The sequence below is a fragment of the Malaclemys terrapin genome, chromosome 8 (assembly GCF_027887155.1).
Source record: "Malaclemys terrapin pileata isolate rMalTer1 chromosome 8, rMalTer1.hap1, whole genome shotgun sequence".
Classification (NCBI taxonomy): domain Eukaryota; kingdom Metazoa; phylum Chordata; order Testudines; family Emydidae; genus Malaclemys; species Malaclemys terrapin.
Window position 1 is genome coordinate 93,923,394 of NC_071512.1, and position 23,134 is coordinate 93,946,527.

The 23,134-nt window shown below is 40.1% G+C and overlaps 1 protein-coding gene across 5 annotated transcripts in view; it reads right to left on the bottom strand.

Annotated features, from left to right (window-relative positions):
- The window catches only part of PATJ (PATJ crumbs cell polarity complex component), a 215,077-nt gene that overhangs the window by 142,899 nt on the left and 49,044 nt on the right, over window positions 1-23,134 (bottom strand). For all 5 annotated transcript variants that reach the window (XM_054037446.1, XM_054037444.1, XM_054037443.1 and 2 more), the window contains exons 17-18: window positions 19,196-19,327; window positions 1,595-1,804 (exon numbers count right to left, since the gene is read on the bottom strand). In XM_054037446.1, coding sequence (XP_053893421.1) covers window positions 1,595-1,804; window positions 19,196-19,327 — 342 coding nt within the window. The remainder of the gene's footprint in view (window positions 1-1,594; window positions 1,805-19,195; window positions 19,328-23,134) is intronic.

Here is a 23,134-nt window from a genome sequence, read left to right on the forward strand (position 1 = left end):
CATTAAAAACACCGTCAGGAAAGCAAAAAAGCCCCAAATTCTTAAAATAAATAAAAAGGTGGGGCTGCTGGGGAGAGGGAGGAAATGACCGTGGAGAAGGAGAGAATGAGGAAGGGGAAGGAGATCAGAATTTGTTTTACTATAAATTGAAAGGATAAAAAGATGGGTTTACATAAAAAAATAAAGTAAAAAAGTAGGGCTGTCAAGCAATTAAAAATTAATTATAATTAATCACACGATTAAAAAATAATTGTGATTAATCACATGATTAATCGCACTGTTAAACAATAATAGAATACCATTTATTTAAATATTTTTGGAAGTTTTCTACATTTTCAAATATATTGATTTCAATACAACACAGAATACAAAGAGTATAGTGCTCACTTTATATTTTATTACAAATATTTGCATTGTCAATAACAAAAGAAATGGCATTTTTCAATTCACCTCATATGAATACTGTAGAGCAATCTCTTTATCATGAAAGTTGAACTTACAAATGTAGAATTATGTTCAAAAAATAACTGCACTCAAATATAAAACAATGTAAAACTTTAGTGCCTACAAGTCCACTCAGTCCTATTTCTTGTTCAACCAATCACTCAGACAAATAAGTTTGTTTACATTTGCAGGAGGTAATGCTGCCCGCTTCTTGTTTACAATGTCACCCGAAAGTGAGAACAGGCGTTGGCATCAAACTTGTTTGTCTGAGTGATTGGCTGAACAAGAAGTAGGACTGAGTGGATTTGTAGCCTTAAAGTTTTACATAGTTTTGTTTTTGAGTGCAGTTATGTAACAAACAAAAACAATCTGTTTGTAAGCTGCACTTTCACAATAAAGAAATTGCACTACAGTACTTGTATGAGGTGAATTGAAAAACACTATTTTTTGTCTAATTTTTACAAGTGCAAATATTTGTAATAAAAATAATAATATAAAGTGAACACTGTACACTTTGTATTCTGTGTTGTAATTGAAATCAATATATTTGAAATGTAGAAAAACATCCAAAATATTTAATAAATTTCAATTGGTATTCTATTGTTTAACAGAGCAATTAAAACTGTGATTAATCGCGATTAATTTGAGTTAATTGCGCGAGTTAACTGCGATTAGTTGACAGCCCTAAAAAGGGACAAAGAAAGAAGCTAAATAAGGATATGGGCAAGTATATACTTTATTTTTTTTTTTTAAGGAAAGAATCCAAAAGTCTTGTTACATTACTCTTTCAGTGCTTCTTTGTTTGTTTATACTGCAAGCACTTCATGGCCTCGGGTCTTATTATATGGCGCTACACAAATAAACTTAATTAATGAACAATGAAACAGTGTTCTCAAGTCTGCTGTATGGTCCCGAATCCAAAAAGTATCCCTATTCAGGACAGTACTTATGTTCTTGACTTCAAACACATGCTTAAGTCCTACTGATTGGGGCTTAAGCACATATTTCAAGTTAAGCGTTTGCTTCGGTGATGTCTTGAATAGGGACAGACTTAAACAACGTGCTTTGTTGAATTGGGGACTATGCTCACGTTACATCCGTACGTGTCACTGTTGTGACAACATAGAATAAATTAAAAATCAGTCCTTACCACCAAAGGCTTGCAGATGCCAAGGCGAATAGTACCTGGGGGCACAGATTTCAACACTTCTACCGCCTCTGCTAGAGTGGCATTGTCCAAATATTTCTCATTTACAAAAACCAGGCGGTCGCCTGGTAACAGTTCACCCCCGCGTTCGGCTACTCCACCCGCTACCAGAGAGCTGATCACAATGGCCGTTCTTGTTGGATCTAGGGGATCCTGAAAAAGCAGCCCCAACAAAACCCAATAAATGCGTTGTGTTATTTATTTTGAATGTACAAAAGAATAACTAATCCATAGGTTAGAAACACACACAACAAAAGGACGGTCCATGAATATAACCGCCCTAACAGCCTGAAAGACAGAGAGAGGGGAAAAAATGGGCAATGCTCAGAAGATTAACAAATCCAGGCTCTGGAACAGGCTGATTTATGCCTTCCTAAAGCAGCTCTCTCAAGTGGAGGAGGGGACAGGCCAAGCTGCAGATGGAAAAGCAGTGCTGGCTCCTTCACAACCCCTCCAATCCGCCCTATTGTGACCAAAAGCCAGACAATATCCATGCACATGATTTTAAAGGCTTCATGTCAGCAAAAGTTACATTAAAACAAATCCTTACAATTTACACAAGTGTTCAGGATTTAGCAGTTACATTTGCTCAGATTATTGTAATATAGGGCACTATACATTTACACGGTGCTTTACATACACAGAAAGACACTTACAGTGCTAAAAAACAAGACATAGGATTGTTTTCAGGAGAGGATTATTAATGAAGATAAACGAGTGCTTGAAAAGATGGGAAAGTTTAAAGTAGGAAAGATCACAGATGGACAGATGTTTCATGATCATTGATTCATAAACTGGTTTGAAAGTTGCTTATTCCTTTTAGGAATATTTTTCAATTGTTTTTCTTCTGATTTATGTCTAATGTACCACTTCCGTCAAATGTCTACCCATTTGAAAATCCATCCTCAGTCCAATAAGATAAAATGACCAAAGATTTCAATCATTATATAGTAGCAGAAAATATACACTGCAACACCTTTCATAATTGTTAAACCATGCATAATTTATTTTAAGATTCTGGCACACATTCGCTCTCTCTCTAGTGCTTGTAATACCCCTTATGTGCATGCATTGTGTCTATAATTACATGAGCACATATTGGTTTTCCAGAGGACCCAGCTCATTCAGTGCACAGGATGGATGCACAAGGGGGCAGAATTAAGACTGCACAGGCCACCATAAAAATGGCACTTCCTAACTTTTGACTGTTTGACTTTGCAAGCTAAACAATGTTCCTTTAACTTTGTTTTTATTCATATTTGGTTACACACACACAGAAAGCACCTCCAAATAAACAATTAACTAGTTTTTTTTAAAGGTGGTGGGGCAACGTCAGCAAAAGACTGAAATTAGAGAGGGGTAAATCAGTTCAGGAGAAAAAAAGGAAAAGGCCTGAAGCTGAATCAGGTTAAGGTAAAACAAGCTAATTTCAGCCAACTCCAAGATTGACTCCGTTTTAGACACTTCCCAAATACTGGACACTCACTCCCTATACCAGTCCCTTCCCTGCATGAATTGGGTCTGGTAATCAGATCTAGTAATCTCTCTTTTCCAGGCCCTGATGCACAGCTCACTGCATGGTTGCCTGCATGCTTCGACTGTCCTGTTACTTGTGCTCAGACCTACACAGTGCACCTCTGACAAGTCATCTTTGGGTAGAAAACTTCCTACAGAGATTTGTGCGTGCACGTACCTGTGAACATGCACAGCTGTTTGGTTGTTTAAAATGCCAAGCCTCTCATATTATGTAAAGACTTAACAATTACATGCCCCCACGTTACATCTGACACTAGAGAGGAGGGGAATGGGGGAACCCATCAGATGCCCTAAAAACAAAGAGGCGGAATAAGAAGGATCTCCAGAATTGGGAGATTGTCTGCCCCTAGTAAACAGACACAGCAAGCTTTGCCCACCCTTACTACCAAAGCCATGTTTAAACAGAAGAGCAGTGAAGAGTTTGATTAGAGCTGATCAGAGGACGACAATTCTGTTTTGTGGAAACTTTCAAAAGGTGTTGTAGCTTATACTAGCAAAACTGCTCTTATACCAGTATAGTTTACACTGGTTCCCCAAACTGACTTAGGCCTGGTCTACACTACAGAGTTAGGTTGAAGGAAGCCGCCTTAAGTCGACCTGTTAATGTATGTGTCTACACTACCGGGTCCTTTACGTCGACTTAAGTCGCCTCTGATGTCTACTTCTATAATCCACGTCTGTAAGCGGAGTAGCGCTTAGTTTCATTTTCATGGGCCAACTGCGAGGTAGTGCAGACGCAGCATTGTGTAATTTGACTTAATTGGCCTCCAGGTGGTGTCCCACAATGCTCATCTGTGACCGCTCTGGAGATCATTCTCAACTCTGCTGCACTGCAGCCAGGTACACAGAAAAAGCCCACCCCCTGATAAAGACCCATGAACTTTTGATTTCCCATTTCCTGGTTGATCAGCATTGAGAGTGTGCCAACTTGAGCACAGCTGATCATGGAGACTGCACGCCCCAAACACGCTCCAGCCTGGTCTGCACAGGAGGTGGTGGATCTCATCGCTGTGTGGGGAGAGGAGTCTGTACAGGCAGAGCTCCGATCCAGCAGAAGAAACGCTGACATCTATGCAAAGATCGCTCGTGGAATGGGGGAGAAGGGCTACACGAGGGACACACAGCAGTGCCGCATGAAAATAAAAGAACTTTGCCCAGCATATCAGAAGGCAAGGGAGGTGAACAGTCGTTCTGGTGCTGAACCCCACACATGCCAGTTCTACAACAAGCTGCATGCGATTCTCAAGGGGGACCCTACCAGCACCCCACAAGCAACGTGAACACCTCACAGGTGTGAGAGTCTAGGGACAACAAGGAAGATTATATGATGGATGAGGAAGAGGCGAATGGGAGACAGGCGAGCAGTGGCTCTATTCTCCCCGAGAGCCAGGAAATATTTTAACCCTGGAGCCCTGTGAGAGCATGTGGTGCAGGATGAGATGCTTCAGATTATGAGGGACCAAGCAAACATGTTGAGGCGTCTGGTTGAATGGCAGGAACAGAAGCAAGAGGGTAGAGTTCCTCTGCAGACCCTGGTGGACAGACAGACAGCATCGCCTGATGCAGAATCACCCTTCCCAAAGCGTTCCATGAGGCATGGGCAAAAACTCCATTATCCCTTTCACTTAACTAAAGGTGGGGGGAGGGTACAAGGAACAGAAGGTGCCCATTTACAGACCTTTGATGGTCTGGAATGTGGTGTTATATTACACAGCCGAAAACGCTTCTCCCATTCCAACTGTACAACCTTTTCCCCAGAGTTACCTTTTCTTTCTGTTCTCCCTCTTTACTTACTTTTCTTTAAATAAAGCAAATTGATTCGAGAAATAAATGTACTTTGAGTAGAAGCAGTGGGCTTGGGCAGGGGGTTGGCTTTACAGGGACAAGCCAGGTGAAGTGATACAAGCCAGGTGAAGATTTGGGAAAGCACAATGCAGACAAGCAACTCACATTACTGTGACTCATCACTGAAATGACTTTTCAAAGCCTCGCAGATATGCTGTGCTCTTCTTATTGCCCTGGTGTCTGGCTGCTCAAAAATGGCTGCCATGCGATCTGTCTCAACTGCCCACCCCTGGGGAAAATTTCTCCCTTTTCCCCCCAGATATTATGGAGCACATAGCAGGCTGCTATAACCATGGGGATGTTCTCCTCACTAAGGTCCAACCTTGTTAATAGATTTCTCCAGTGCCTTTTCAAACGACCAAAGGCACATTCAACCACCATTCTGCACTTGCTGAGCCTATAGTTGAACCGTTCCTTACTGCTGTCCAGACGGCCAGTATATAGCTTCAAGAGCCATGGGAGCAAGGGGTTGGCTGGGTCCCCCAGGACAACTATAGCATCTCAACGCCATCAATGTTAATTTTGTGGTCCGGAAAGAAAGTCCCAGATTGCAGCTTTTTGAACAGACCCGAGTTCCTAAGGCTGCGCACGTCATGAACCTTTCCCAACCATCCTATGTTGATGTCGGTGAAATGTCCCCTGTGATCCACCAGCGCTTGCAACACCATTGAAAAAGTATCCCTTTCAGTTTATGTTCTCTTTGGCAAGGTGGTCTGGTGCCAAGATGGGGATATGCGGGCCCTCTATCGCCCCACGGCAATTAGGGAACCCCATCGTGGCAAAACCATCCACTATGTCCTGCACATTTCCTAGACACCCTACCCTTCGTAGCAGAAGTCGATTAATAGCCCTGAAAACTTGGAGCACAGCAGCTCCCATGGTTGATTTACCTACTCCAAATTGATTCCTGACTGACCAGTAACTGTCTGGCATTGCAAGCTTCCAAATCGTGATCACCACTTGTTTCTCCACTGTCAGAGCAGTTCTCATTTTTGTGTTGCTGAACTGCAGAGCAGGGGAAAGCTCTGCACAAAGTTCCTGGAAGGTGGCCTTCTGCATTCAAAAGTTCTGTGGCCACTGCTCGTCATCCCATACCTGCGAAATTATGCGGTCCCACCAGTCAGTGCTTGTTTCAGGGGACCAGAAATGGCACTCAACAGAGTGCAGCTGCTCTGTGACTGCCAGCAGCAACTGTGAAGTGTTTTCAATGGCTTGCAGCAGGGCTGCTTGCAGGACATCACTATGTTCCACGCGGTGGGCCCTACTTCAGCTCTGGAAATACTGCAGAAGAAGGCGCAAGGTGTTTGAGATGCTCACAGCAAGAGTGCACAATTGAACAGGCTCCATGCTTCTGGGGTTATGGCATACGCGCGGTGGTTTTAAACCGCGAAAACCACTGGGTTGTGTGTCATTGATATGAGGGAGGGAGCACAGTGTATCATGGGATGCCGATACAATGTTCCCATCACAAAATTCCCAAAACACACCACGGCAAGTTGCACTTTGGGATAGCTACCCATGATGCATTGCTTTGTGCATTGATACAGGCTCTGCTATTGAGAACGCACTCATCGAGACAATGAGCCTGGTGTGGCCACACACAATCGACTTCATTAATTTGGGGGCTTGAGGTCGAATTAGATAAAGTCGACTTAATTTTGTAGTGTAGACTAGCCCTTAGACTATACCAGCATAAGCACAGTTTAGTGGTGTAACTGCTTTTACACTAGGGATTTGCTGGCACAGCTATGTCAGGAAATTATGCTAGAAAAAGTTTCTAGGGGTGGTGGGGAAAAGAAAAATCTGCATGAAGCTGGCAATTAGGACCTGGGATGTGGGGGAGGCAGGTTCAAATCCTTGCTCTGCAGAGATTTTCATCCCAGATCAGGGATAGATGCAAAGCAGGGACTTGAACCTGAGGTTTCCTTTGTTGCAAACAAGCACTGTAACCACCAGCCTATAGTCCGAGTTTCTCTCTCTCCTTTTGATGAAGTCTTCATCAAAACCAAAATTTTTTAGCCTTGACGAGACAGCTTTTTTCAATTAAATTTCAGTTAGTTGAAAATATACCAACCAGCTCTGGTTCTGTTGCTAACATGGAAAAGGCCAGAGTACTTGCACAATTCTTTATATTGACTTGGTCAGGGTAAGATGTCAAAAGGCAGGACTATTATTATTTTGCAGCGTCTCACTTGCCCCCACTGCAAGCCAAATATCTGTGCAGATTAAACATCAGTGAATGAAACACAGAAGAAGAATTAGTATAAAAATCACCAATCCGGCTAATACAAAACAAGGGTCTCATTCTGCTCTAGGTTATAATTACGCTGATGTTTTCAAGCAGAGGGAGCTATTGTACAGGAAGAGAAGAGCAATGTAAACCACAGTGACAGTGGCGTATCAGTCAGAAACCTAAGCAGTCCTCCAGACAAGCTGAATAGTTTGTCACCAACAGCCATGCATCACAACGTGATGGCCAGAAGACAACTTTCCATAACAATTGCTTTCTGTGGTCTGAAGCTATTAAAAAAAATAAAGATTTACCTGGCAATAAATAAGCTGTATAATTTGGGAGGATAGCTTTGGTCTAAAATCTTTGGACTGCATTTTACTTTTCTTTTCAAAAGAAAAGAAAGCGTTTAACAAAGACCCTCTCTTACTAATGACTTAACTCAAAACTAATAACAAAGACACTATGAAAAAACAGTACTTGCTAAATGCTGATAGCAAATGAGTTAACTCATGTTTGTGTCTTGTAAACCATGAATAAAAATGGACTTTAGAAACCTAGCAGCATGTTGACAGCACTGGCTGCCAGAGTTTTCTATGTAGTCACAGGAGCTGTGCAAGCAATGGCAGTGCAAGTTTCCTCCATACAGCCCTGCTAAGGTGCCTGTGGCGCTCTGTAGTGACCTCCTCTATATTCATACATTGATCCATGGTCTCTCTCTTCCCACTAGCAACAAGAGTGTTAATCATGGTGAGTTTTATATCTTGAATACTTATCTTCTAGACTGAGGCTATCAACTCATTTCATATAGGCCACCATTAAGCCAACAGATAAGGCTGTCTTTAGTCACTACCAGCCATGTCTGGATTTCAGCTAGTGACTTCCAGGTAAGAGGCTCATTTACCTGGGAGGTAGGATGAGTGTGATAGACTAGGGAAAACCCCAATTTAGAGTTAAAATGTTATCTTGCTGGGAGAACTAAAAACAGATTAAGCCAAATTCACTCCAGTACAAGTCCTCTGTCTAAAACTAGACATATATGTCTAAGGAAGCACTTCTAAAGTAAATGGTAAAATTATTTATAAGCAAACAGGAAAAGCAAATTAATAGGTCTCGAGAGGAAAATGGTGGGGAGCTTCCATTACTATCATGGTCACTGGGACAAATTTATTTCCTTAGGGATCAAACAAGACTAAAAAGATCTGGCACATTTTACCATGTTCACAACTCAACAGACAAGAGGTGACTGCACCTTCAAATATCCCTTTAGGAAATGGGGCCTGGTAGTTGTCTTTTTTTACCTTTGCATTAGGCCTGACCTAGTACATATGAACTTGCACGAAATGGTCACAATTTACTCAGATTTAACACAAATGTGAAATATACTATGTCTAACCATAGTTTTTTCCATTCAAAACCCACAAACCTTTCCTTGAGCTAGGGTGTCATGTTTGCCTTGCCATTCTCAGAGCCTCATTTGTTCTGGATTCATTTAACAATGCCAAGAGTCAAAAAGAGGCCACCTGAATTGCTCTCTCTGGGGGTCCTGGTTCTGAACTGCAAGAAGTCTCTTAAAAAGCTGAGCTTGCTGGAATGCTGTTATAAGCCCCATGAGCATATGTCAGCATAACCCCATGGGGCTATGCTGATGGAGTTCATACTTTTAGTGAAGCTGAAGCAATAGTTACACATACCATAGACACTGATGGTTTTCAACTCTCAGCTACCAAGTTTCTTTATACAAAAAATGATTGTATCAGTACAGTCCGGATATCTGGGGCTTTGTCTTATATAGCCACCTATTATCCTCCACCCCCTGTCCTGATTTTATACACTTGCTGTCTGGTCACTCTAAAAATGATACTCATTGACTGATGCCTTTATTATTTTCAAAGCCTATGAAATTTCTGTGTTACCCAATAGAGGGCACTAAAGACCAGTGACAGTACCCACAATAACAGAGGAGTTTTAGGTTAACAACATGCATCCCATTCTGCTGGGCTATCAGATTTTGCACAATATGTTAGGCACCGAGGATATGCATCAAAATTCTGAATGCAACAGCCTAATAAGTATAGATTTAATGCTAACCATACCTAGACTCACGTAGAAGGAGTATATGTGAAAATATACAACTGCAGGTGACTGACATTTACTATACACTATTATTCTCCCTTAGTTTCAGAATGTATTAGCTTTGACACCACTTAAAATCTGCGTTAGGCTGGATCAACTTCCGTGAACATTGCAAGAAACTGCCTGCTGCCCCAAAAGAACTTACCTGTTAATGTGTACCAAGAATAGTACTGCACGGTACAGTAAACAGTCCCAAAAGAAACCGTTTGAGACAGTTTTTCTGTACCAATTTTAAGTTATCTGAACAATTTTGCATCTGCCAATTTGTGTAGTGCGGGATTTATAAGACAGAGCCAAGAGAAACATGTTACAGATCAGAGGATGTTAATTAGGTTACTGTGACATTACATTTTGCATGGGATCACTTACAGTACTAATGTATATCAATTTATTTTTTTACAACCTTCATTTTGTATCTTGAATTCAATAAGACTTAAATCTCTCTCTGATATTCAAACTACAATCTTTCACCTCAACAGGTATAAAGTTAACCAAGGGCATATAATCAAGTTTAACTAGTAATAACTGGGCTAAGGCATGAAAAATATTGAACAGAAAAAGGAAACATGATTCAACCAACATAAGCAGACAGTTTGCTCAAATTTATTCTGTCCATTAATGCAAATCAGCTTGGCCTGCAAATCACATGAAATATATTTATCAGACAGATAGATCTCTGGTTAGTATAGGAAAGCCAGCATTGTTACAATCAAAAAACATCCCAGATATTCAAAATTTAAAAGAAAAAATTAAACATAATATCAGACCTAAATCTTAAGCTGAATTTGTCTGTTTGAAAGTATGTTGACTTCTACTAGAAAAAGCACAAAACCAAATATGTAAATTGTTTCCCAGCATTATTTTTATGACAGTTTTTCCATATTCAAGAGACCTCCCAAAGTCATTAATTTTGCTGTTTCTTCTGTTCTGCTGTATGTAACCAAAACCTTGTTTTCCCCTTTGACCAAAATGTTGAGAAATTGATCACGATTACACGTACTGAGAAAATAACCTCATACACACACTTTCACAAACTAAACTTCTCAGCAAAAACTGAGCACTGAGCAGTAGACAGATTATAACCCTCTTTAAGCCCCAAACAAAGAACAAGCAAACCATAGATAATAGTATGGTGAGGATTAACGGGTAATTTACCAAGGGCTTGATTTTGACTATCCCGAAAATGGCCAGGGACAGGAGGAAATCCCTTTCCTCACCCCTTGGTCAATCCCCAGCGTAGCTGAATTAGAGATGCTTATACCATGGCTTCACATCCAGTTAAGAGTTCAGGCAAAGCATGGACACTACTCCTTCTGCAAAGCCTCCTCAACACGCCGGCCATCAAACTAGTTAGAACTGTGGGGACAGAAGTAAGCTGAACCCTGTTCAGGTGCAGGAACTTACTTTCCCCTTGGAGGAAAGAGGAGAGCAGAGGAGAAATTGTGATGGGAGTCCCTTTCCCTTCCCAGTCCTCTCTGGGGTTAGTGCAATGACGGTTTAAGCCTAATGGCCCAAATGATCAAAGCCCTTTCCCTGTAGCATTGGTGTGAGGAGGGAAGTTAATTCTAAAAACAGTTACAGCTGCCCTAACTCTACAAGATGTCTTTCAAAATTTCACCTCCTGGAAAGAGCTAATAGTTTGTTAGATCTGGCTATTTTCTACCATTGCACGCTCCACCCTGCAGTCAATCACCAGCAAACTCAAGACTCCGGAGACAACTGGACTGGAATACAAAATGTTTAAGACCTGATTCTGCAACTCCTGCTCATGATAAATTGAAGCCAATAACACTACTTACTCATAACTATTCCACACAAAAAGAACCTATACCTTAGCAAGCGGGTAAACTACAGATTTATTAATATGTGAACCTTTAACACAAACCTGAAACAGAAAAAAGGCGAGGTTGCTTTTTTTTTTTTGGATGGAGGAAAGCAAAGCTTGGGAAATAAAACATGGGTATTTATTGATCTGCAGTGAGGGAATAAAGCAAAAGAATTTCAGAAACTAGTTCACAGCTGGCATTAATCAAAACTTCTGTTGTGAGAAATGTCAGTAAAGAAACAGGAATTCAGAGAGAAAGAAAAACAAAACACAGAAAAAGAGGAAAGATAAATAACTGGATGGGAGGGGTAGGTGGCAGAATGGGTTTTCTGCACTAGCCCTTCACTCCTGGTGGTCTGAAATCAAATCTGTCTTCTACTGTAAGTGGAATGAACTTAATGGCCTTTACTCATTTATTCACTCAAACCGCCACCGAGTTTGGTACAGACTAGTTTCAGAGTAGCAGCCGTGTTAGTCTGTATCCACAAAAAGAACAAGAGTACTTGTGGCACCTCAGAGACTAACACATTATTTATTATTTATTATTATGCTCTAATAAATGTGTTAGTTTCTAAGGTGCCACAAGTACTCCTGTTCTTCTTGGTACAGACTAATTACTGCTCGGAAGAGGTTCATGTGCTGGGGAAGTAAGGATGTACTGTAGGTAGTTTGGACAGAGCACAGGGTAATAATTTTAAAGATGGGAGTTAGAGGCACAAGGAATTCTAGGAAGGACTACCATAGGATATAAGCAACAGCCATTCCCTTGCAATAGGGAGGGACTGTGGAATCTAAAGGGGACACTGGAGACAGGGCTGGACAGTTCAGGGATGAGGGTCTACATGCAGCAGGCCAGGCTGAAGGAAGACTGTTGGGAGTGGGAGCTTTGGTGGAGTGAAGTGGTCACGAGAAAAGGATGAGAACAGAATGGTAGTAGGAAGAATTGTAGAGAGACATAAAAGTGAGGACAAAGCTCACTTTTCTAAATACTGTATTTTATTTACAGTATTCTAAATACTGATGTAGAAGGCAGCAAGGAGAAGGCAGGGAAAGGATTCGAAGGGGAACCGGACATAGTCAGAATGGTAAATCTTGACTAGATTTCATGAGTTGCATCTTTTTTTGGGAGAAAGAGAAGATGCTGAGAAAACGTGGAGATGTTTAACTTTCAGGGACTTTTCTGAACCTTTTCAGGTTCACCTATCACCTCTAATGTGTCCCAACACACATTTATCTGCTTGGGGCCATAAATGAGCTTCCAACTGTCACAGGAAGACTGCAGAGCCTTTCTATAACCACCAATCATTCATACAGCTTTTTCTAGTCTTTTCATGACTAATTTTTTAGAAAACACTTCGCTTTTTAACTACTGTTCAAGCTACAGTACTGACTCCTTAAATTCCCACCCTGTCCTACAGAATAATGATGATGATTTCCTGTACATTTAAAGATAAAAGACTTTCTTGCAGCAGACAAGAAATTCAAAAGTGACCCAATCTGTATTTACTGGAGGAGGAGGGAAAGGTTTCTAACTTTTAATACTACTGTTTATTATTTTAGTTATTTCAAGGACTCTGAATGAACAGGAACAGATGTTCCAGCCTAATGCCCAAGATCTCTCCAAAATCAGGTATTTTACCTGGAAAACAACCATGACAGTTCACAAAGCAAAATCTGCTTAAAAAAAACCCCAAGAAACATAATGAGAGCCAATCCATGGGATACGGCAGTCCCCTTTACAAATACTACTTCTTTCTTCTTCTTCCTCCTGTAACACATCATGGGATTCTCTCCTAACTTTTCATTCTGGGAGAAATCAGCGTTACCATTCCCAAACTGCACCTCAGCACAGATCCAAGTCCTCTTAGAACTTTTTCCATCTCAACTCTTCTTTAGTTTCTTTACAACAGTGAACTTTTTCCGTCTATCCCATCTGGATCTCATGCTGATATATAAAGCCTCTGATCTGTTAAAGTGGCTTCTGCACTCCTGATGCCTTTAGTACTGCTGTATTGAGGTTTTGAAAGTCACTCATCACAAGTACCCTAGAAACTCCATCAGGAATGTGTTCATTCCATTCATCCCCTTTTCAGTACTGAAAAGCAGTATTTAAGCAGAACTATGAGAGAATTTTCTCAATAGCTACATTCATGAACACACTATATAGTATTATTTTTCAAATCAAGAAGCTTAATATGATTTAAGGGATGTGGAACTTTCCCATAAAGGGAAAGATGCAAATTCTCTGTCAGACAAGATCTTCAGCACAGTTGGCATTAAGGCTTACAGTACTTCGATGTTAATAAATATGGATGGGTCGTAGAGATGGAAGAAAAGCAGCCTTCATCAGCTTTTCCAGTACCAAGCGGATAGCCACGATACAACTGCTTTTTAATATAGCTGTATGACTATGCTTGCCAATAAGCCACTGGTTTCCATCACATGAACAGGTGAAAGTGTACTTCATGGGGATGTGAATATGCCTCTCTGTCCAAAACACATTCATTTCAAGGTGGCCTAAGCCCCAAAAATTGTAAGAGCGCAAAGTGTTTAGGAAGAGGGATGTTATACAATGCTCCAGCCCAAATCAAACTGGTGAACACTCCAAGCAGCATATGAATGGATTAGGGTGTCTCTCTTTAAAACTCCTGGGGCCTCTTTTGGAAATGGTTGTGCGGTTTTTTTGTTTGTATTCTGTTATGCATTGTTCAACTGCACCTGCATTTGGCCCCAGTAGTCACTGAGTTTCAGGTGTGACTGAAGCAATTCAAAGAGTACTTTGGAATCTTTGTAGATTAAAGATGCTGTGTACAATGCAAGCCCACCTTTCTGCCAGTATTCTTATACCTCCAGCACTACCATACCACCTCACCACCGTTCTAGCTGTACTCACATATCAAATATTTTAAAGTACTGTGAATTCCAAACACAGGCAATTACGCTCCATGAAAAGTCTGTTCAGCATCTTGTTTAATTTGATAAAGAGTCAGCTTCTGGTTAATACAATTGCACAAAATTTGCAGGACAACTGCCTGTGGTTTTCCCTATACGTCTGTAACACATCACTAATTGGTTATGGAATCTCTTTGCTCTGCTAGGTCTATGCTAAAGGCTATTTTTTCAGAACCCAAGGCTCAATGGACTATCCTTCCTAGTATCTGATTTCATCAGTCTCTAAATGTCTATATCTTGGGTGCTGAATTTCCTTCCTCCCTATCTACCCCCACATGATCATACTCATTTTTATATAACAGTGTTTCCCATTTTTCCGATTGAAGCATCATTTTCTCTTGCCTTTTCCTTAAAAAGGAAAGAAAAAAAGTATCACTACTACTAGCAATGGTGGCTATTCATCAAACATTTATATTTCCTCTGGCTGGTTGGGTGATTTAGTCCTCTGGTTGAACCAAACCTCCACCCCTTCTTTGTGATAGTCAAAGTTGCTAATAAGCAAAACTTTCACCCCTATTGGCAGAGAACAATGTTCATGTACAGCACCTTATATCCTAAACGAGCCCAAAGCACTTTACAGATTAAACATCAGGATCACTCACCCACCACCACAATGTAGTTACCACTGAACATGTCAGCAATGCTACATAAAAGTTAATTAGGAGATGGAGCAGAGTAACTCCTCCAAGTGAAATTATGGGGAAAATTAAAGGAGATAAAGAATATTGCTCAACCTAGAAATTGGCCAGGATACTAAACTTTACACCATGCCTTCCTTAATAACTAGAAAGTGGACAGGACTTGTGTTTTAAGATGGAATCTTCAGTAACACAATGCTCCTCATGACTCCACTGAGATATAGGTTCACAGTCAACTCAGAAGGCGGCATACCGCTTGTAGAATCTCCATCATCACGTACCACTGTACCTGGGATTTTCCTTCAGAGGTATCCCATCCAAACTGTCCCCAAGAATGACCAGGCTTAAATTAAGAGATCTGACTGATCTCACCACATTGTATTTTTACAACATCAGCACTATTATTCATTTTAAGCAACCAAGTCTTGAGCGGGAGGCTGTTATTTAAAATAAACAGACCCCCTCAGGGAGGAATCCAGTGAAACATATCACACAATTTTAGGGGCTCCATCATGGGATCACCTGTTTCTACAGCATGGCATCTTGCCTGCAAGATTAAGCTTAGTAGTTTTAAAACTTCTCATTGCAATTTAGTAGATCTGGTGAATGCAAATAGATCTATTAAGTTTAAATGACCATGCAAAGCTGAAAATCCCAAGCTTAAAATTTAGACAAATGTTCTATGGTAGCACAAAGGCTACGCCCCACTCTTCGTGTAGTGATACCATATGTTTCAGCAATAGATCCTTCCATGAGGAGCCTGTAAATAGGAAAAAAAAATCTGATTTCAAGCACTTAAGTTACTAAACACAAAAAAGGAAAACAAAAACAAAATGTAGGGAAAAGGTAGAAATATTATTGGTCACTCTTAATCAGTATAATTAATTTGTAATTAAAGTTATGTAAGTTAAGTATAAATTAGCTGACATTACATTTATACATTTCTCGGAATATCTTTTAGATCACTTGGGATACGCTTATTTATTTTATAGATGTAACATCATGAGAAGGATAGTCCATTAAAAATTAATATGCCAGAGTAATAATTTCACTCTCTCAGTTCTCAATTCCTATTCTCCATCGCTAAGAGTTTTTATTAGTATTGCTTTTCGGAAGCACAAATGGGTTTGTACTATGAAGTATCAGAAAACTTACACTGGGACACAACAGATCTTTCAGGACAATAGTTTAATAGGATTCAATGTAGGATTAAACATTTATATGGATAATGAGAACACTCAGTTTGTCTACACAGCAAAGAAACACCTGCAGCTGGCCTGTGCCAGCTGACTCCAGGCTCGCTGCGGGGGCTGTTTCATTGCAGTGTAGACTTCCACCCTGCAGGATCACAGAGCCTGGGCTCCAGCCTGAGCCCAGAAGTCTACACAGCAATGAAACAGCCTCCGTAACCCAAGCCCTGTGAGCCCGAGTCGGCAGGCACAGGCCAGCCCAGCCCGGGGTTTTTCTTTGCTGTGTAGGCATACCCTCACAGTTATATCAGATAGCGTGCTGTACTGAAAACAGTGTAAAAATTACAACCTGTCACTTTAAATCCTAAAGGTTTCCCTAGTCCTGCTTGCAGGTTAGGAGGCTATGTAGGGAAGCATGCAATCAGGGTCTTTCAGAAGTCAGTCTGCAGAGAGCCCGCCTAGAGTAAGATATGGGGAGCCTGCTTTATCTCTGGTTTTGGGTTCTTGTGCGGTATCATTCTGAATTCTAAGAAACAGTGTTATGTTGCAACCTTTCAGCAAAAGTATTTTATGTTTTTAAACAAACTTCTCTATGTGTATGCCAGGAACGTAACAGATAGATAGGATAACAAAAATTAAGATGGAGGAATAAACTCTCTTGCTTCAGAGTATACACCAGCCATTCAAGGATGAGAGTCAGAAGAACACCCTCCCCCCCCGCCAACCACCCATCCCAAGAGGCAGGTAGTTCCATAAATGATTACAACAGGGTTTTCTTGCACCTTTCCTAAAGCGTCTGGTAACAGCCACTATCACAGACTTCTGGTCCAATATGCCTATACATTAGAAGCTTACAGTTTAATACCTGAAACACTGAAAGTCACAGATATGGTCTTTGTTCTTCCACAAAATCATCTTTCCTTTGCCTTGCAAAAAAGGAGTTTCACTCATTTGGATTTATCATCTAAATCACTCACAGCAAGAAATGTTATAACTCAATTATCTCACAAATACCAAACTTAAATTTTAAAGTTACTGGTCACCTAAATGGACACTATTTATGCACTTTACGTATAAACAGTGAAAACATCTTGTAAACAGTATATTTGCCATTGTAAAGCTTGAATTTTTTCTCAATAAAGCTTTAGAAGCAAACTACATGGGGCTGGACACTTACATTTTTAAAGCAGTATTAACTTAGGAGGGGGAAGTTTAAAGGCAGAAATGGGATTTTAGGCACCCAGTTTCCACTGATTTTCAGTGAGAGCTGTGCACCTCTCATTTGTGCTTTTCAAAATCACCCCATGCAAGAGTTCTGGATAATTCTCCAGTAGGCAAACTCAGACCACTTCTTTCCATGACTGAGGACTATTAATTGTTTTTTAAATGAAGTGCACTCTCTCTCTCTCTCACACACACACACTCCCCTCTTCTGGGAAGAGCAACACAGCTTTACAAGGCAATCCTGAACAGAAAAATAGCACAATATCTTGTAATTATAGAGTTGAGATTAAGTGGATTACGGTTTATTTAATATTGATCTGAAAGTATTTAAATCTGCAAGGATCCCAATATTACTAATGTATTTACATTTGTGAATAAGTAAATAAAAAGCCTGTTATTAAAGCCTTCATTAATTCTGATTATATGAGAACTTAAAAACAAATCAGTGTATTGCTGCTTTGTAGAGTCCCAGGGACTCTACTGAAAAACTGGCACTGTATCACAACACATATCAGCAAAAATGACTAACAGGATCTACTTTCAGTAATCTTAAATCACACTGGCAAAATACGGAATTAATGGTTTTGCATAATACCCCAAGTATTTTTATTTTAATCTGTTCCTGATTCATGTCTTATTGTATAAAATATAATTGATTTTTATATCACTTGACATTTATGTGCAATGATAGATTACATTTTTTCCTTCAACCACAACGTTTAGGCAGCGCTCAAATGTTTATGTTATTACGAAAAGCAATCCAGCAATTTTAATTCTTAGGAGTATGGTGCTTAGGGGTTTTAAAATATCACATTGACGGATAACCTTAAAAACTTCATCCTAACCTTAAAATTCTGATATTTTTTATATCTTTATTTAGGGCCAAATTCTTTACTAATGTAAGTGGGCACAGATTCAATAGAATTTTACCCAATTACACTGGCAGAGACTTTGGCTCTTAATTACTAAGGAGCTTTAGGATCATGTCTATGAAATCTGTTCCACAACTTTTTTTTTTTTTTTAACATAAAAAAAAAAAGATTGTTTTTAAGAATAATTTGCTTTAAGCTATTATTGGGGTCTGAGATTCAGCTCCTTTTAAGAAAAATAATGAAAAAATTCTGTGCCCCAAGTACATTGGTCTAAAAATTTAAAGCAGTCAAGAGACAAAATTATTTAATGTCTATACCCTATTCTTATACAATACATGAAATTAAAGCAATTTATTACTTTATTAGCAGAGGAGTTGAATTGGGTTTCACATGCTGACCCCATTTGTCACTTCTGGCTTTATAACCTCACCATGGAAGTCAATTGTGGTGAAACTTGGCATCAAGGGCCCTTAAGTTGGAAAATGAATAGTTGTGCTTTAAGGGTCTGATCCAAAGTCTATTGATCATAACAGGAGTCTTCCCATTGACTTTAATGGCCTTTGGATCAGGTTATTGATTTGTATTACCGTGACACCTAGGAGCCCCTGTGCAAAGCACTGTACTAACAGGCTCATCACAAATGTATTTTTAACTGAAAGAGGGAGAGGGGAAATTGACAAAACATTTAACAAATAGCAAAAAAATGTTGTGATACTAAATGCTTTCTCACTACTCAATTATTTATAAAGTAATTCCCAGTGATTAAGAGAACCCATAGCCTTTAAACACAAAGTTAGGAGTTAGAGGATGATTAACTGCACTTTATTATATCCAGTAATTAGTCTGGGTTAAAACAATGTTCTACCAACTTTACATAGTTGGTCCAGTGTAACAAGAAAATTTGGCCTCAAAGGAACAAATAATTTCTCCCAAATTTCAAAGTCCAAGTGCAATGTCACTGTAGTATGTTATAAATATATTACCAAATCATCATAACAATATTTACAGGAAATTTTTAGGCACAGTACAAAGGGAAAGAGAGGATCAGAGGTATTTTCAGTATTTATTGATATATACAGTACAAGGAATAGCATACCTGATAATCTAAAATGCTGAATCCTAAACCTTTATAGTCTTTTTCTAGTTCAATAACTTTCACATCAGGAGACCACAATGCTAGTTCACCATCTCCTTCCTCTTCAGGATGAAGGTCTACTTCTGGTTTCATCTGAAAAATAAAATATCTGCTGCAAATACTATCCCTATTTTTAGTTCTGGATGGAAGTTTATTCATTCAATATTCCTCCTACATTAATGGTTCATCCAAGATGGAACTCATCTGAAATATTATATATCCTTTTTCTCTAATTCCATCCAGACTAGGGTCCTGATCTTGCAAACACTTATGCATTTACCACAGGAAGTCCCATTGTGACCACTCCCAACAGCAAAGCTAAACATGTCCATCAGGGCCTAACACTGCACACACATACTGAGATGTAATTATATAACGTTAAGGATTATTTCTAATTACACTAATGGCACTAACCTTTTACATGTCAATGGACTTCGGCCATCCCATTAGATGCATAAAAGGAAAAATAAATTTCTCAACACAAGGATTTAACCACCACATAAGGGAAAGCCCATGAAAAGACAGAAGGTCCTGAGGATTTTAAGTATTAGAATCTTAATCAATCCCAAATTGCAACTATGTGAGTACATGACTTTGAAAAAACTTTTTTTTTTTTTCCTTTAACCTTTGAACTCTGGAAGAGAGAGAAACACAAATCCCTCTAAAAATAACTGACTTCACAAGTGTATTTCAAAAAGTTTTGGGAAAAAAATCATCCCTTGTTGTCTAAGATAAAATACAGATTACAAATTTTATTGCTATTGCATCATGTGTTGTAGAGAGAAAAAATATTGCAAATGTAAAAGAAAAAAAAGGAAGTCCGCAGGCAAGTAGCATGATCTCTGCGAAGTTTGAATGGAAATTGTCATCAGGAAACTTGAGGACCTTCCATTATTAACATAGCAATCATTTAATTTCAGCTCATTGTGTAAGCACGCAGGTATCACAAACCATCACCACTGGCCCAAAGGGATAAAGAAGCTATAATCACAGACATGGCTTCTTGCTCCCTAGATCAGAAGAAAGTAGAAATATTGTGGAGGTGGATTTAAGGAGCAAGAGAGTCTTTGGGTCATTCAGTCAGTATCAATTGTTGGCAAATGCACTTAACTGGTGTCATACGGATGAAAAATATTCATTAAAAGGCAAAGTCAAGTAGTAAGGAAGAAGGAATTCTATAACAATAGAAGGGACCATTCCAAATGGCACATGGTTCCTCTTTGTGCCTCCACTATTGAACAAAATATCCATAGTACTGGCCAACCTATCTTCCTAGGAAGGCCATCCTACCAAGCAGAATCTAGATCAGGGAGAAGGGGCAACCAGGAATAAATACATTTTATAATGGAAAAATGTTACAAGATTCAACACTTAATTTGGGATTTTTAAGGCTTCTACCATGGAAATAAGTGCTAAGGCTCCTGTTTTCCCAGTTTTGCATAAAAACTTGATTTGCAAGATGGAAGTAATCAGCTAATGGGAGCAAGGCTTAGATTTAGTATAATTCAAAGCTCCTGCTCACCTATTAAGCTGAAGAATGATGTATTTGATGTACATAGTCAGCATGCTAGCTTAGTGATTTACATACCTTGTATTTATAGTACAATGAAGTTTTTAGTAACCTACCTGAGTAAACATTAAAGTTGCGAACATGAAATATCTTTCACTGAAAACACATTACCTAAAATACTGTCATAGCCTAGGAACATGAAAAAGTCAAAGCATCACTCAAAATCCATGCACCTTCTAGTCAAGTGTTCCTGGGTCTCTGTTGAACACTTTGTGCTTTAGCTTTAAAGAGAAAATGTCACTAAATCAGTTAGATTTGTTATTGTTTAATGAAATATAATTTTCACATGCAGATTCACAGTGTTCTATTTAAGTTCCAGAATATCTCACCATGGTTCATTTCAACCCACCCAAAGACTTGGGCTATTCTGTCACTACTACACTAATTAAAGCCAAGTCCTGCTCTCATTGAGTTAATGAGTTTGGGACATCCACTACCAAAAGCTACCTTGGCACATTGTATTTATATATGTAAAAGCACAAATGTCACGATGCTCCAAACTTTCCTACCCGATTTCGTGTTCATACTTTAAAAAGATGTTGAGTCTCCTAGGAAAGTCATCTGGTGGTGTATGAGGCAGAAAATGGTATCAGAACTCTATGCGTGGCTTGTTCAAACCATTATGTAGATGCAAGGTCAACACTCAGAACTTCTAGTGGTGAAACAGACAAACTATTGCTAAAGGTGGGAGTGTGTCAGGGATCAGCATTGAGCCCTTTCTTGTTTAACCTCATCCTGGATACCTCCACAAGGAACATACAGAAGGAAACACCTTGGTGCGTGTTGTCTGCAGATTATATCATTCTATACACTAAGAAAAATAGTCTACAAGAGGATCTTGATAAAATGAGAGATGTGTTGGAGAGACAGGGGCACAAAATAAGCAGAGAAAGAGAACATGGTATGTAATTTCAATTATATGAACACTGTAGAATTATCCTTCAAACTAGACACGCAGTCAATACTGAAAATGCAGTTTCAAGTATTGGGGGTCCAGAACCTGAGAAAATAGAGGATTAAATAAGAGAGTGAGGATAATGAATGCTTGGCTCAAAAGGAAAGAGGTAAGTAGTGTAGGGTGTGAAAGGAAGATACAAGTAAGCGTAAAAGGAGAAGTCTGTAAAACTGTGGTTCATCCAGTTTTCAAGTATGCTGCTGAGTGTTGGGTAACAAAGAAGAAACATGAGCAAATGATGTCGCACAGAAATACGAATTTGGAGATAGACAAGTGGTGTAAGCAAGAGAGACCAGATGAGGAATGTGTATGCTAGAGATATGCTCAGAGTAACACCCCCAAAATGCAAAAAAACATGAGAACAGACTCAAATGGCATGAGCATATAAACCACAGTCCTGCAAACTGTGAGTAAAAGACCCCAATATACCAAGACTAAATGAAAAAGAGAAAGGCCAGCCCAAGAAGTGGTAGGATGGCATAAAGGAAGACATGTTAGCATGTGGTGTGATAGAGAATACGTAGGGCCCTACCAAATTCAGTCAATTTCACAGTCATAGGATTTAAAAAATAATAAATGTCACTGTTTTAGATACTAAAATCTGAAATTTCACAGTGTTGTAACAGTGGGGCCCACAACCCAAAAGGGGGCAATGGTGGGGGAGGTGTCGCAAGGCTATTGTAGTGGGGGAGGGGTGTCGCAATGTTGCCACCCTTACATCTGTGCTATTGCTGGGGATGGCGGTGCTGCCTTCAGAGCTGGGCAGCTGGAGAACACTTTTGTGGGTGGACAGGGCCAGCCTTATGGGCAACCACCCAGGGCACCATGGTTGGGGGCAGGTTTCCGTGGTCACACACCCACCTACACACACCCACAGACAGCCCAAGACCCCTTTAATCCCCGAGTGCTGGACCCGGACCTAGGGAGGGGAAGGGGCTGAGGGCACCCTGGCTGAGGGCTCCTACCATACACCACACTTCAGCTGCAGGTCCTGGCCGGGTTGGTGAGAGACAGGACTTCCTCTTCCCCTGCAGGGGCCCTTCCCAAGGCTGGTTCAGATCCATCTCCAGGAACCTCCCCTGGCTGCAGAAAGTTCTGCAGCTGCTGGCTGGGACCCCAGCTCCAAAGGCCGCGCCGCTGCCAGCAGCAGGGCAGAAATAAGGCTGGCATGATATGGTATTGCCATCTTTACTTCTGCGCTGTTGCTGCCTGTGGCACTGCCTTCAGAGCTGGGTGGCCGGCATCCACCACTCTCCAACTGCCCAGCTCCGAAGGCAACGCAGAAGTAAAGGTGGCAATACTGTGATCCCTTTACAATAGCCTTGTGACCCTCCTGCAAACTCCCTTTTGGGCTGGGGCCCCCAGTTTGAGATAT